At 51.3% G+C, this 14555-nt stretch overlaps 1 protein-coding gene across 5 annotated transcripts in view; it reads right to left on the bottom strand.

Moving 5' to 3' along the window:
• The window catches only part of SMARCA4 (SWI/SNF related BAF chromatin remodeling complex subunit ATPase 4), a 63354-nt gene that overhangs the window by 17420 nt on the left and 31379 nt on the right, over nucleotides 1–14555 (bottom strand). For 3 of the 5 annotated variants that reach the window (XM_085563304.1, XM_085563305.1, XM_085563306.1), the window contains exons 20-28: nucleotides 13515–13757; nucleotides 12340–12453; nucleotides 11193–11300; nucleotides 10645–10731; nucleotides 8199–8245; nucleotides 7334–7500; nucleotides 6252–6415; nucleotides 2759–2986; nucleotides 2401–2487 (exon numbers count right to left, since the gene is read on the bottom strand). In XM_085563304.1, coding sequence (XP_085419430.1) covers nucleotides 2401–2487; nucleotides 2759–2986; nucleotides 6252–6415; nucleotides 7334–7500; nucleotides 8199–8245; nucleotides 10645–10731; nucleotides 11193–11300; nucleotides 12340–12453; nucleotides 13515–13757 — 1245 coding nt within the window. The remainder of the gene's footprint in view (nucleotides 1–2400; nucleotides 2488–2758; nucleotides 2987–6251; nucleotides 6416–7333; nucleotides 7501–8198; nucleotides 8246–10644; nucleotides 10732–11192; nucleotides 11301–12339; nucleotides 12454–13514; nucleotides 13758–14555) is intronic. The other 2 variants (XM_085563308.1, XM_085563309.1) reach the window with 1 other exon arrangement.

Genomic DNA, 14555 nt, shown 5'->3' with positions numbered 1-14555 from the left:
TTGCTCATTTTCAAGTGGTTTCATTGGGGTTTTTTAATATGTTTTTTTGGGTGTTTTCAGTGATTTTTTTGCTTGTTTTTGCCCGTTTTCAACAGATTTTTTTGCTTGTTTTCATTGGGTTTTTTTTCTCATTTTCAGGTGGTTTCAATGTGGGGTTTTTTTCTCATTTTTGGGTGGTTTCATCGGGGTTTTTTTGTTCATTTTTAGGTGGTTTCATTGTGTTTTACTCATTTTCCTGTGTTTTTGCCCCTTTTGGGGTGTTTAAATCCCTATTTGCCCATTTTTTGGCTATTTCAGCTCATTTCAGGGTGCTTCTAGCTCAGTTTGGGGCATTTTTAGCCTCTTCTTCCACGTTCCTGCGCTGTTTTCCCTCATTTTTTGGTGGTTCCACCTCCCTTTTTTTGCTCTTTTCGGGGTGGTTTTAGGCAGTTTTTAGTTCACCTTGGGGGTTTCAGTGCGATTTCTCATTTTCAGGCATTTTTATTCACTTTTGCTTTCAGCTCACTTCGGGTTCAGGCGGTTTCTTCTCGTTTTTGCCTCAATTCAGGTAATTTTTCAAGTCCTTTCTGGTGGTTTTTGCGCTGCCTTTCGCTCCTTTTCCTGGATTTGGGCCAGTTCCTCTCCCCTTTGGCACTTTCAGGCTGTTTTAAACTGATTTTTGGCACTTTCGGGACATTTTTACCTCACTCTCAACCCTTCTGGTCAGGTTTTATCTCACTTTTCCAACTTCCAGGCTGCTTTTGGCATTTTCAGGTCTATTTTAACTCATTTTTGGCTGCTTTCAGGCAGGTTCTAACTCATTTTTATCACTTCTGGTTGCATTTTATAGAACTCATTCCTGGCTGTCTTCAGCCTGTGGTTTTTCCCCAGTTCTGTCCCTTTTAAGCCATTTTCATCTTATTTTTGTCACTTTCAGCCTGGTTTAAAGCAATTTTTGGCCATTCCAAGCCATTTCAATCTCATCTCTGGCCCTTCCAAGCTGTTTAAATCTCACTTTTGGCCCTTTCAAGCTGTTTCAATCTCATTTTTGGCCCTTCCAAACCACTTCAATCTCATTTTTTGCCACTCCAGGCCACTTCAATCTCAATTTTTGGCCATTCCAGGCCATTTCAGGCTCACTTTTGGCCACTTCAATCTCATTTTTGGCATTTCCAGCCCAGCCCTAACTCACTTTTGGCCCTTCCAGGCCATTCCAATCTCTCTTCTGGCCCTTCCAGACCATTTAAATCTCACTTTTTACCATTCCAATCTTACTTTTGGCCCTTCCAGGCCATTCCAACCTCACTTCTGGCCCTTCCAACCTCACTTTTGGCCCTTCCAGGCCACTCCAACCTCACTTCTGGCCCTTCCAGACCATTCCAACCTGACTTCTGGCCCTTCCAGGCCATTCCAATCTCACTTCTGACCCTTCCAACCTCACTTCTGGCCATTCCAGGCCATTCCAATCTCACTTTTGGCCCTTCCAGGCCATTCCAACCTGACTTCTGGCCCTTCCAGACCATTCCAATCTCACTTTTGGCCCTTCCAGACCATTCCAATCTCCCTCCTGGTGCTCTCAGGCCCTTCCAGGCCACTCCAACCTCACTTCTGGCCCTTCCAGACCATTCCAATCTCACTTCTGACCCTTCCAACCTCACTTCTGGCCATTCCAGACCATTCCAACCTCACTTTTGGCCCTTCCAAGCCATTCCAACCTCACTTCTGGCCCTTCCAGACCATTCCAATCTCACTTCTGACCCTTCCAACCTCACTTTTGGCCCTTCCAGGCCACTCCAACCTCACTTTTGGCCCTTCCAGGCCACTCCAACCTCACTTTTGGCCCTTCCAGGCCATTCCAACCTCACTTCTGGCCCTTCCAGGCCATTCCAGTCTCACTTTTTACCATTCCAACCTCACTTCTGACCCTTCCAATCTCACTTCTGGCCCTTCCAGGCCGTTCCAATCTCACTTTTTACCACTCCAACCTCACTTTTGGCCCTTCCAGGCCGCTCCAACCTCACTTCTGGCCATTCCAGGCCATTCCAATCTCACTTTTGGCCCTTCCAGGCCATTCCAATCTGACTTCTGGCCCTTCCAGACCATTCCAACCTCACTTCTGGCCCTTCCAGGCCATTCCAATCTCCCTCCTGGCGCTCTTGGGCCCTTCCAGGCCGCTCCAACCTCACTTTTGGCCCTTCCAGGCCATTCCAATCTCACTTTTTACCACTCCAACCTCACTTCTGGCCCTTCCAGGCCGCTGCAATCTCCCTCCTGGCGCTCTCGGCGCTCCCCCTGGCTCCTTCTCCTCGCAGCCCCTTCCTGCCTGCTGCTGCTGGCCCTCCCTGGCCGCTGGCGGGGCGGCGCCGGGCGGTGCTGGCGGGAGGATTGAATGGGCAGTGGAGACTGAACGACCCCGCTCACCTTTAGAGGTGCTTCCTCCGACTCAGCGCCCAGGCACAGGGAGGAGGCAGCGTGGGGGAAGCTGCCACTGCCCGCGCTCTGTCTGCTCTGTGGATAAACACAGGGATTCAGTCTCCAGGGCTGTCAATCCGGCGCCTTTTTTTTTTTTTTTTTTTTTTTTTTTTTTTTTTTTATAACCCCCGACGCTACTTCCCAAAAAATTTCCGAACAAGCTGCCATGCTCCCTGCTCTTGGGGGGAGGGGGGTTGCTTCCTTGTTTTTTTTTTTTTTTTTTAATTTTTTTTTGGTCATTTCTCTCTTGGCTCCTGACCCCCGAAATTCCCCCCCGCGGGAACTCCTCCCCTGCTCTGCATCTCACCTCATCCTGCTCCTCGTGCTCCAGGATGGCCTGAAGGAAGGCGCGGCGCTCGTGGCTGGAGGATTTCTGGTCGAACATCCCGGCCTGGATCACTTTTTGGTCCACGTTCAGTTTGTACTTGGCCGCCGCCAGGATCTTCTCCTCCACGCTGTTGACGGTGCAGAGCCGCAGCACGCGCACCTCGTTCTGCTGCCCGATGCGGTGGGCCCGGTCCTGGGCCTGCAGGTCCTGGGGGAAGGGGCTGCTGACGGCTCTGGGCCACCAAAAATCCCCCTTCTCGTCCCCAAAATCCCGGGGGATGAGGCCCGAGGGTGTCAGCGCTGGGGGATGGCCAAAGGGTGCCAAAATCCCGGGTTTTGGCCTCAAAATCTGCAGGGATGTGGCAATGGGATCACCAGGATTGTGGGGTGGCCAAAGGGTCACAAAATCCCTGGTTTTGGCCTCAAAATCTGCAGGGATGATGGGCACGTGGCACTGGGATCACCAAAGCCTTGTCAGTGCTGTGGGGTGGCCAAAGGATCCCAAAATCCCTGGTTTTGGCCCCAAAATCTCCAGGGATTCCCAAGGTACACTGAGATGTGGCAACAGCATGACCAGGATGATGGGATGGCCAAAGGATCCCAAAATCCCGGGTTTTGGCCCCAAAATCTGCAAAGATGATGGGCACGTGGCAATGGGATCACCAGGACGATGGGATGGCCAAAGGGTCACAAAATCCCTGGTTTTGGCCCCAAAATCTGCAGGGATGTGGCAATGGGATCACCAGTATGATGGGATGGCCAAAGAGTGCCAAAATCCCTGGTTTTGGCCCCAAAATCCGCAAGGATGATGGGCACGTGGCACTGGGATCACCAGGACGATGGGATGGTCAAAGGATCCCAAAATCTCTGGTTTTGGCCCCAAAATCCACAGGGATGATGGGCACGTAGCAATGGCATGACCAGGATTTTGGGATGGTCAAAGGGTACCAAAATCCCTGGTTTTGGCCTCAAAATCTGCAGGGATGATGGGCACGTGGCACTGGGATCACCAAAGCCTTGTCAGTGCTGTGGGGTGGCCAAAGGGTGCCAAAATCCCTGGTTTTGGCCCCAAAATCTCCAGGGATTCCCAAGGTACACTGAGATGTGGCAACAGCATGACCAGGACTATGGGATGGCCAAAGGATCCCAAAATCCCGGGTTTTGGCCCCAAAATCTGCAAAGATGATGGGCACGTGGCAATGGGATCACCAGGACTATGGGATGGCCAAAGGGTCACAAAATCCCGGGTTTTGGCCTCAAAATCTGCAGGGATGTGGCAATGGGATCACTAGAATTGTGGGATGGCCAAAGGATCCCAAAATCCCTGGTTTTGGCCTCAAAATCCACAGGGGATGTGGCAATGGGATCACCAGGATGATGGGATGGTCAAATAGTGCCAAAATCCCTGGTTTTGGCCTCAAAATCCGCAGGGGATGTGGCAATGGGACCACCAGGACTATGGGATGGCTGAAGGATCCCAAAATCCCTGGTTTTGGCCTCAAAACCTGCAGGACTCTGTCAGTCCCAGGAGACAGGACAGGTGTGGCAAGAGGGGTGCCAAAAATCCCACTTTTGTCCTCAAAATGCACAGGGAAGGAGCCCCGAGGGCCACAGGGATTCAGGAATGGGATTGTGGAGGTCCTGTAGGACCAAACTCCACTTTCAGCCTAAACGGGGAAACCACGGGAGGAGCCCCCAGGGATCCCAAAAATCCCGAGGGATTACGGGAATCTGGGATGGGACCGGTGGGACCACGAAGGTCCCGGAGGAAACGGCCACATTGGCCAAAAAAAGCCGGATTTAACCTCAAATAAACCACGGGAAAGACGTGGGATGCACCACGAGGAGGTCCAGGGATCCCCAAGGACGAGGAGAATTTGGGTAACGGCATCACCAGGATCAGGATTCCCGTGGGAAGGAGCAGCACGAGATTGAGGCGTCCCAAAAACGCCGTTTTTCTCCTCAAAGAGACGGGCAGGGCCCTCGGCAGTCGCCGAGGATTTTGGGAATTCCAGGACAGGGTCGTGGGATGATCTTTCCTTCCGAGACGGCGCGGTGGGAGTTTGGGGTGGCTCTGGTGGCTCTCCAGGACAGAATTCCAAGCCCGTGGCTCCTCTTTGGGTCAGCTGGTTTTGGGGCTGGCTCAATGGGGTTTGGGTCGGTTGGATGATTTGGGGTCATTGGGTTTTGGGTTGCTCTTTGGGCTGGTCAGTCGGGTTTTGGGTTGGTCAGTTGGGTTTTGGGTCGGTCAGTCGGGTTTTGGGTTGGTCAGTTGGGTTTTGGGTCGGTCAGTCGGGTTTTGGGTCGCTCAGTTGGGTTTTGGGTCTGTCAGTTGGGTTTTGGGTTGCTCTTTGGGTCGGTCAGTCACTCGGGTTTTGGGCCGGTCAGTTGGGTTTTGGGTCGGTCAGTCGGGTTTTGGGTCGGTCAGTTGGGTTTTGGGTCGGTCAGTCGGGTTTTGGGTCGGTCAGTTGGGTTTTGGATTGGTCAGTTGGGTTTTGGGTTGATTTTGGGTTGATTTTGGGTCAGTCAGTCAAGTTTTGGGTTGATTTTGGGTCAGTTGGGTTTCAGATTCGTCCGTCAGCTTTTGGGTCGATTTTGGGTCAGTCAGTTAGCTTTTGGGTCGATTTTGGGTCAGGTTTTGGGTCAGTTGGGTTCCAGATTGGTCAGTCATCTTTTGGGTTGATTTTGGGTTGATTTTGGGTTGATTTTGGGTCAGTCAGTCAAGTTTTGGGTTGATTTTTGGGTCAGTTGGGTTTCAGATTGGTCAGTCAGCTTTTGGGTCGATTTTGGGTCAGTCAGTCAGCTTTTGGGTTGATTTTGGGTTGATTTTGGGTCAGTCAGTCAGCTTTTGGGTTGATTTTGGGTTGATTTTGGGTCAGGTTTTGGGTCAGTTGGGTTTCAGATTGGTCAGTCAGCTTTTGGGTCGATTTTGGGTCGATTTTGGGTCAGTTTTTGGGTCAGTTGGGTTCCAGATTGGTCAGTCAGCTTTTGGGTTGATTTTGGGTTGATTTTGGGTCAGGTTTTGGGTCAGTTGGGTTTCAGATTGGTCAGTCAGCTTTTGGGTTGATTTTGGGTCAGTCAGTCAGGTTTTGGGTTGATTTTGGGTTGATTTTGGGTCAGTTGGGTTTCAGATCGGTCAGTCAGCTTTTGGGTCGATTTTGGGTCAGTCAGTCAGCTTTTGGGTTGATTTTGGGTTGATTTTGGGTTGATTTTGGGTCAGTCAGTCAGCTTTTGGGTTGATTTTGGGTTGATTTTGGGTCAGCCAGTCACCCTTTGGGTTGTCACTTTTCTATCCATTTCTGGCCCGGTTGCCTTTTGGTTTGATTTGTCGTTTTTTGAGCCGGTCCATTTTGGGTCCATCTCCCAACTCAACGCCAGCTCGGGGCTTTGGGCCTTCCTTTGGCTCTACGCTGAGTTTTGGGCCCGTCTCCGGTCCGGCGGCTCCGCCGGGGCCCGGCCGCTCCCGGCCCTACCTGGTGGGGGTTCCAGTCGCTGTCGAAGATGATGACAGTGTCGGCCGACTGCAGGTTGAGGCCCAGCCCGCCGGCCCGCGTGCTCAGCAGGAAGATGAAATATTCCGAGCCCGGCTCGTTGAACGTCTTCAGCAACATCCCCCGGTCCTCGGCCTTGGTGGTGCCTGGAATGCCACGGCGGCGTCATCCCGGCACCGCGGCGCCCGGGAGGTTCCGCCGGGAACGGGGTTCCCGCCCGACCCAGCTCCCGTTCCCGACCCCGTTGGGTGGGTGGTTTCAGTTCTGCGTCTTTACTTCATCTTTCATCTGGCTCTGCATCTTTAATTTGCTGCATATCGTGGTGTTTGCTGCTGGTTTTATCTTGATGTTCCTCAGCATCTTCCAACCCAACTCAACCCAACACAACAAAACCCAACTCATCCAACCTAACACAACCCAACCCAACTAAACCCAATCCAAGCCAACCCAACCTAAACAAAGCCAAGCCAAGCCAACCCATCCCATCCCAACACAACCCAACACAACCCAACTCAACCAACCCAACCCATCCCATCCCAACTCAACCCAACCCAACCCAACCCAACTCAACCCAACACAACCCAACTCAACCCAACCCATCCCATCCCAACAAAACCCAACACAACTAAACCCAATCCAAGCCAACCCAACCCAACCCAACACAACCCAACTCAACCCAACTCAACACAACAAAACCTAACCCAACACAACCCAACACAACCCAACCCAACTCAACCCAACAAAACCCAACAAAACCCAACCCAACTCAACACAACCCAACTCAACCCAACACAACCCAACAAAACCCAACTCAACACAACAAAACCTAACCCAACACAACCCAACACAACCCAACCCAACTCAACCCAACAAAACCCAACAAAACCCAACCCAACTCAACACAACCCAACTCAACCCAACACAACCCAACAAAACCCAACCCAACTCAACACAACCCAACTCAACCCAACCCAACCCAACTAATCCAACCCAACCCAACCCAACCATTTCTTTAGATCTTTTCTTGACGTCTTGACCTCGAGTCCCGCCCCGGGGACACTCACCGTCCAGCCTGAGGTATTTGAAGCCACGGTAAGCAAAATAATCCTCCATGATGGTCATCAAGGAGGTCATCTGGCAGAAGAGCAGCACCTTGTGGTTGGTGGCCCGGAGTTTGGGCAGGATCCGGTCCAGAAGCTCGAACTTCCCGGAGGCACGGTACAAATCCAGCCTGGGGTGGAGAAAAAGGGGCACAATGAGGAAAAAAGGGGATTTGAGGTCGAAAATTTGGTGTTTCCCCTCCTTTGCTGGGATCATCTGGCTCATCCTCCACCCCTGGGAACCCTTTTGGGTTTGTAAATTCAGATTTCTCCACGGTGTAAACATCTGTAAATTCAGATTTCTCCACCCATGAAAACATCTGTAAATTCAGATTTCTCCACCGTGTAAACATCTGTAAATTCAGGATTTCTCCACCGTGTAAACATCTGTAAATTCAGATTTCTCCACCATGTAAACATCTGTAAATTCAGATTTCTCCACCGTGTAAACATCTGTAAATTCAGATTTCTCCACCGTGTAAACATCTTTAAATTCAGGATTTCTCCACCCATGTAAACATCTGTAAATTCAGATTTCTCCACCCATGTAAACATCTGTAAATTCAGGATTTCTCCACCCATGAAAACATCTGTAAATTCAGATTTCTCCACCCATGTAAACATCTGTAAATTCAGGATTTCTCCACGGTGTAAACATCTGTAAATTCAGATTTCTCCACCATGTAAACATCTGTAAATTCAGATTTCTCCACCGTGTAAATTCAGATTTCTCCACCATGTAAACATCTCTAAATTCAGATTTCTCCATGGTGTAAACATCTGTAAATTCAGGATTTCTCCACCGCGGATCCCAAAATCCGCCACTCACCCCTGCACGATCCCGCCCGTGAAGCCCAAGTGCTCCGAGAAGGATTCCTGCGATGGAGAGGAAGGAGAAACGGGGTCAGAAAGGGCAGAATCCGGCCAGAGCCTCGGGAGCTGCCCTCAGGAGCAGCAGGAGGAGGAGGAGGAGCAGGAGGAGGAGGAGGAGGAGGAGGAGGAGGAGGAAGAGCAGGAGGAGGAGGAGGAGGAGGAAGAGCAGGAGGAAGAGGAGGAAGAGGAAGAGGAGGAGGAGGAAGAGGAGGAGGAGGAAGAGGAGGAGCAGAAGGAGGAGGAGGAGGAGCAGAAGGAGGAGGAGCAGGAGCAGGAGCAGGAGGAGGAGCAGGAGGAGGAAGAGCAGGGGGAGGAGGAGGAGGAGGAGGAGGAAGAGGAGGAGGAAGAGCAGCAGGAGGAGGAAGAGGAGGAGGAGGAGGAAGAGGAGGAGGAAGAGCAGCAGGAGGAGGAGGAGGAGCAGGAGGAGGAGGAAGAGGAGGAGGAGGAGCAGAAGGAGGAAGAGGAGGAGGAAGAGGAGGAGGAAGAGGAGGAGGAAGAGCAGCAGGAGGAGGAAGAGCAGCAGGAGGAGGAAGAGCAGGAGGAGGAGGAAGAGGAGGAGGAGGAGGAGGAGGAGGAGGAGGAGGAGGAGGAAGAGCAGCAGGAGGAAGAGGAGCAGGAGGAGGAAGAGCAGAAGGAGGAGGAGGAGGAGGAGCAGAAGGAGGAAGAGGAGGAGGAAGAGGAGGAGGAAGAGGAGGAGGAGGAGGAAGAGGAGGAGGAGGAGGAGGAGGAGGAGGAAGAGGAGGAGGAGGAAGACAAGCAGAAGGAGGAGGAGGAAGAGGAGGAGGAGGAGGAGGAGGAGGAGGAAGAGGAGGAGGAGGAAGACAAGCAGAAGGAGGAGGAGGAAGAGGAGGAGGAGGAGGAGCAGAAGGAGGAAGAGCAGGAGGAGGAGGAAGAGGAGGAGGAGGAGGAAGAGCAGGAGGAGGAGGATTTTGGGTGCTTTGGGTGGAGAACAGGGATGGAAGGTGGACAAGCCTCAAGAGCTGATCTGGTTCATCCTTGGTGGGTTTAGCTCAGCTTTGGTTGATCCCTGTTTGAGTCCATCCCAGTTTTGTTGGGTTTATCCCGGGTTTTGGTTAATCCCAGGTTTTGGTTAATCCCAGGTTTTGGTTAATCCAAATTTTGTTTGGTTTATTCCTGGTTTTGGTTTATCCCTGGTTTTGGTTAACCCCAGTTTTGTTGGGTTTATCCTTGGTTTTGGTTTATCCCTGGTTTTGGTTAACCCCAGTTTTGTTGGGTTTATCCCTGGTTTTGGTTAATCCCAGGTTGTGGTTTATCCCTGGTTTTGGTTAATCCCAGGTTTTGGTTAATCCCAGGTTGTGGTTTATCCCAGGTTTTGGTTTATCCCTGGTTCTGGTTAATCCCAGTTTTGTTGGGTTTATCCCTGGTTTTGGTTAATCCCATTTTTTTTGATTTCTCCCTGGTTTTGGTTAATCCCTGGCTCTCCTGGGTTTAACCCTTTAAAGTTTCTCCCTGGTTTTGGTTAATCCCTGGCTCTCCTGGGTTTTCCCGTTTTTGGTTTATCCCTGGTTTTGGCCCATCCCAGTTTTATTGGATTTCTCCCTGGTTTTGGTCCATCCCTGGCTCTCCTGGGTTTTTCCCTTTTTTGGTTAATCCCAGGTTTTGGTTAATCCCAGTTTTTTTTTATTTCTCCCTGGTTTTGGTTAATCCCTGGCTCTCCTGGGTTTTCCCGTTTTTGGTTTATCCCTGGTTTTGGCCCATCCCAGTTTTGTTGGATTTCTCCCAGGTTTTGGTCCATCCCTGGCTCTCCTGGGTTTAACCCTTTAAAGTTTCTCCCTGGTTTTGGTTCATCCCAGGTTTTGGTTTATCCCTGGTTTTGGTTAATCCCAGTTTTATTGGATTTCTCCCTGGTTTTGGTTAATCCCAGGTTTTGGTTAATCCCTGGTTTTGGTTAATCCCAGTTTTGTTGGATTTCTCCCAGGTTTTGGTCCATCCCTGGCTCTCCTGGGTTTTTCCCTTTTTTGGTTAATCCCAGGTTTTGGTTTCTCCCTGGTTTTGGCCCATCCCAGTTTTGTTGGATTTCTCCCAGGTTTTGGTCCATCCCTGGCTCTCCTGGGTTTAACCCTTCAGGGTTTATCCCTGGTTTTGGTTAATCCCAGTTTTGTTGGATTTCTCCCTGGTTTTGGTTTATCCCTGGTTTTGGTTAATCCCAGTTTTATTGGATTTCTCCCTGGTTTTGGTTAATCCCAGGTTTTGGTTTATCCCTGGTTTTGGCCCATCCCAGTTTTGTTGGATTTCTCCCTGGTTTTGGTCCATCCCTGGCTCTCCTGGGTTTAACCCTTTAGGGTTTCTCCCTGGTTTTGGCCCATCCCAGTTTTGTTGGATTTTTGCCTCCTTGGCTCCGTCCCGCCGGATTTTTCCCGGTTTCCGCGCGCCGGCCCCACCTCGATGTGCTGGAACATGTAGGGGTGGTTGCAGATCTTGCGCAGCTGCATGATCGTGTTCATCAGCGTCTTGGTGCCGCCCTTGCCCTGCCAGGAACCATCCAGAAGGTTTAAAAATCCCAAATTCCTGCTGCCTCCACCCCATTCTCCACTCCGGCATCCCCAGGAATCAGCTGGGAGCTCACTGCCCCGGAGAGGGGCTCAGAGACGTTGAGATACGTTTAAAAAAATTAAAAAATAAAAATTATATAGAAATAAATGTAAAATAAATATAAAACCAGATCAAGAAATCGATTTTAAGAAAGCTCCGACCCCCCTGGAGGTCAGGCTGCTCCCAGCTGGGATCACAGCATCCTTCCCCAATCCTTCCGTGGTTTTGTTCTCCTCATCGTGGCTCGGAGCACCCGGAGGAGACAACCCAAATTCCCGGGTTCCCGAATTCCCGGATTCCCAAATTCCCGGGTTCCCAAATTCCCGGATTCCCAAATTCCCGGGTTCCCAAATTCCCGGGTTCCCGAATTCCCGGGTTCCCGAATTCCCAGGCGGACCTTCTTGTCCTTCTCGGAGCCGTCGGTGAGGAGGACGCCCTTGGCCTGCATGTGGCGGTAGAGGACGCGCTGCAGCGCCGACATGTCGCACTTGATGACGTACTCCACCTGCCGGGGCCAACGGGGGCGATGGTGTGAGCTGCTCGCCCGCCGGCGGCCAGGGGGGTCCCACCAACCCAACCAAACCCAACCCAACCCAACTCAACCCAACCAAATACAACTCAACCCAACTCAACCCAACCAAATACAACTCAACTCAACCCAACTCAACCCAACCAAATACAACTCAACTCAACCCAACCAAATACAACTCAACCCAACTCAACCCAACCAAACACAACCCAACTCAACCCAACTCAACCCAACCAAATACAACTCAACCCAACTCAACCCAACCAAACACAACCCAACACAACCCAACTCAACCCAACCAAACACAACACAACCAAACACAACCCAACTCAACTCAACCCAACTCAACACAACCCAACCCAACTCAACCCAACTCAACCCAACCCAACTCAACCCAACCAAACACAACACAACCCAACTCAACTCAACCCAACCAAATACAACTCAACCCAACTCAACCCAACCAAATACAACTCAACCCAACTCAACCCAACCCAACACAACTCAACCCAACCAAATACAACTCAACCCAACTCAACTCAACCCAACCCAACCAAACACAACACAACCCAACCCAACTCAACCCAACTCAACCCAACCCAACTCAACCCAACCAAACACAACACAACCCAACCAAACACAACACAACTCAACCCAACCAAACACAACCCAACCCAACTCAACCCAACTCAACTCAACTCAACCCAACCCAACTCAACCCAACCAAACACAACTCAACCCAACACAACCCAACCAAACACAACCCAACCCAACCCAACTCAACTCAACTCAAGCCAATCCAACCCAACCAAACATACCACAACCCAACCCAACCAAACACAACCCAACCCAACCAAACACCACCCAACCCAACCCAACTCAACTCAACCCAATCCAACTCAACCCAACCCAACCACCAGTTCAACTAACCCAACCCAACCCAACCCAACCCGAGCAGGTTGGACCCCAGTGGTCTCCAGGGGTGAGGAAAGGTGAGGGGACCCTCGCGTGTCACCTTCTCTGGCAGCTGAGCTTCCACCTCCTTCTTGAGGCGCCGGAGCAGGAAGGGCCGCAGCACCTTGTGCAGGCGGCGGATGATGAGGATGGTCTCCTCCTCGTTCAGGTCCACCTGGAACGGGCACCAGGAACGGGACTTGGCACCAGGAACGGAAGTGGAGGAATCCTCCCAACGTCCCAGGACACCCCGAGAACCTCCTGAGCTCCGATTCCCAGCGGGATTGACCCCACCGCGAGCCCGGGGCGGGATGAGCTCCACGCTGGCATGGGGGAGCGCAGGGAATTGTCACCAGGGAAGGGACCGAGCCCTCGGTGGTGACACTGAGCCACTCCCAGAGCTCCAGGACACTCCCAGCTTCTCCAGATCCACCTCCCAGAGCTCCAGGACACTCCCAGCTTCTCCAGATCCACCTCCCAGAGCTCCAGGAACGCTCCCAACCCCTCCAGAATCATCACCACCAACCTCAAACCCATCCCAAACATCTCCAGAACCATCACCACCAACCTCAAACCCATCCCAAACATCTCCAGAACCATCACCACCACCCTCAAACCCATCTCCAACATCTCCAGCTCCACCACCACCACCCTCAAACCCATCTCCAACATCTCCAGCTCCACCACCACCACCCTCAAACCCATCCCAAACATCTCTAGAACCATCACCACCAACCTCAAACCCATCCCAAACATCTCCAGAACCATCACCACCAACCTCAAACCCATCCCAAACATCTCCAGAACCATCACCACCACCCTCAAACCCATCTCCAACATCTCCAGCTCCACCACCACCAACCTCAAACCCATCTCCAACATCTCCAGCTCCACCACCACCACCCTCAAACCCATCCCAAACATCTCTAGAACCATCACCACCAACCTCAAACCCATCCCAAACATCTCCAGAACCATCACCACCAACCTCAAACCCATCCCAAACATCTCCAGAACCATCACCACCACCCTCAAACCCATCTCCAACATCTCCAGCTCCACCACCACCACCCTCAAACCCATCCCAAACATCTCTAGAACCATCACCACCAACCTCAAACCCATCTCCAACCCCTCCAGCTCCACCACCACCACCCTCAAACCCATCTCCAACATCTCCAGCTCCACCACCACCCACCTCAGACCCGTCCCCTCCCCAGTCCCCCCTTCCAGCACCTTCTCCCCGGTCATGGCGAAGGGCGCGTTGAACCACTGCTCGAAGGTGCTGCAGCTCTTGAAGATGGTGGGGAGCAGGAAGTTGAGGAGGGCCCAGAGCTCCGGGAGCTTGTTCTGGAGGGGGGTCCCGGTGAGGAGCAGCCGCCGCGGGGCCACGTAGTGGGTGTTGAGCACCTGGGTCAGCTTGCAGTGGTGGTTCTTCATGCGGTGGCCCTCGTCCACGATCATGTACTTCCAGCGGATCTGCGGGAAAGAGGAGGAATCGGAACGTCTCGGGTGGGCACCAGCCAGAACAGGTAAAAAACTGCTGAAAAATAGTTTAAAACCTGTTAAAAACCGACTTAAAACGGTTAAAAACCTGGTTTTATCAGAATTTTCTCAGGGTACCGTGGAATTCATGGAGGTTCCTGAGATATAAGTTGGATAAAATGAGAAAAAACTCATAAAATAAGAAAAAAAGAAGCTGAGGAAGCAAATTCCACGATCATGAACTTCCAGTGGATCTGCAGGAAGAGGAGGAATCTGAACATCTCAGGTGGGAACCAGCCAGAACAGTTAAAAAACAGTTAAAAAAGAGCTTAAAACAGTTAAAAACGGTTAAAAACCTGTTTTTATCAGAATTTTCTCAGGGTACTCTGGAATTCATGGAGGTTGCTGAGATATAAGTTGGATAAAATGAGAAAAAACTCATAAAATAAGAAAAAAAGAAGCTGAGAAACCAAAATTAGACATCAATTGTTCTTCTACATCAAAACCTCCTTCCATCCCTAGTCCACGTTTAGGAGATCTTCCTGCCGAGCACAAAATCCTTGGATTTGTCACAATTCCAGCTTTCCCAGCACCTGGGCATGGAAAAACGGGGTAAAGCTCTGGAAAATGGGGAAAAACTCTGGAAAATGGGGAAAAACTCAGGGATCTTCCTACTGAACACAAAATCCCTGGAATTGTCACAATTCCAGCTTTCCCAGCAGCCTGGGAATGGAAAAACGGGGAAAAGCTCTGGAAAATAGGGAAAAACTCTTCCTGCCGAGCACAAAATCC

This window comes from Lonchura striata, chromosome 30, assembly GCF_050655825.1.
Source record: "Lonchura striata isolate lonStrDom1 chromosome 30, ASM5065582v1, whole genome shotgun sequence".
Lineage (NCBI taxonomy): Eukaryota > Metazoa > Chordata > Aves > Passeriformes > Estrildidae > Lonchura > Lonchura striata.
The sequence above is the reverse complement of the archived record's forward strand: the minus strand, read 5'-3'. Positions and strand labels throughout refer to the sequence as shown.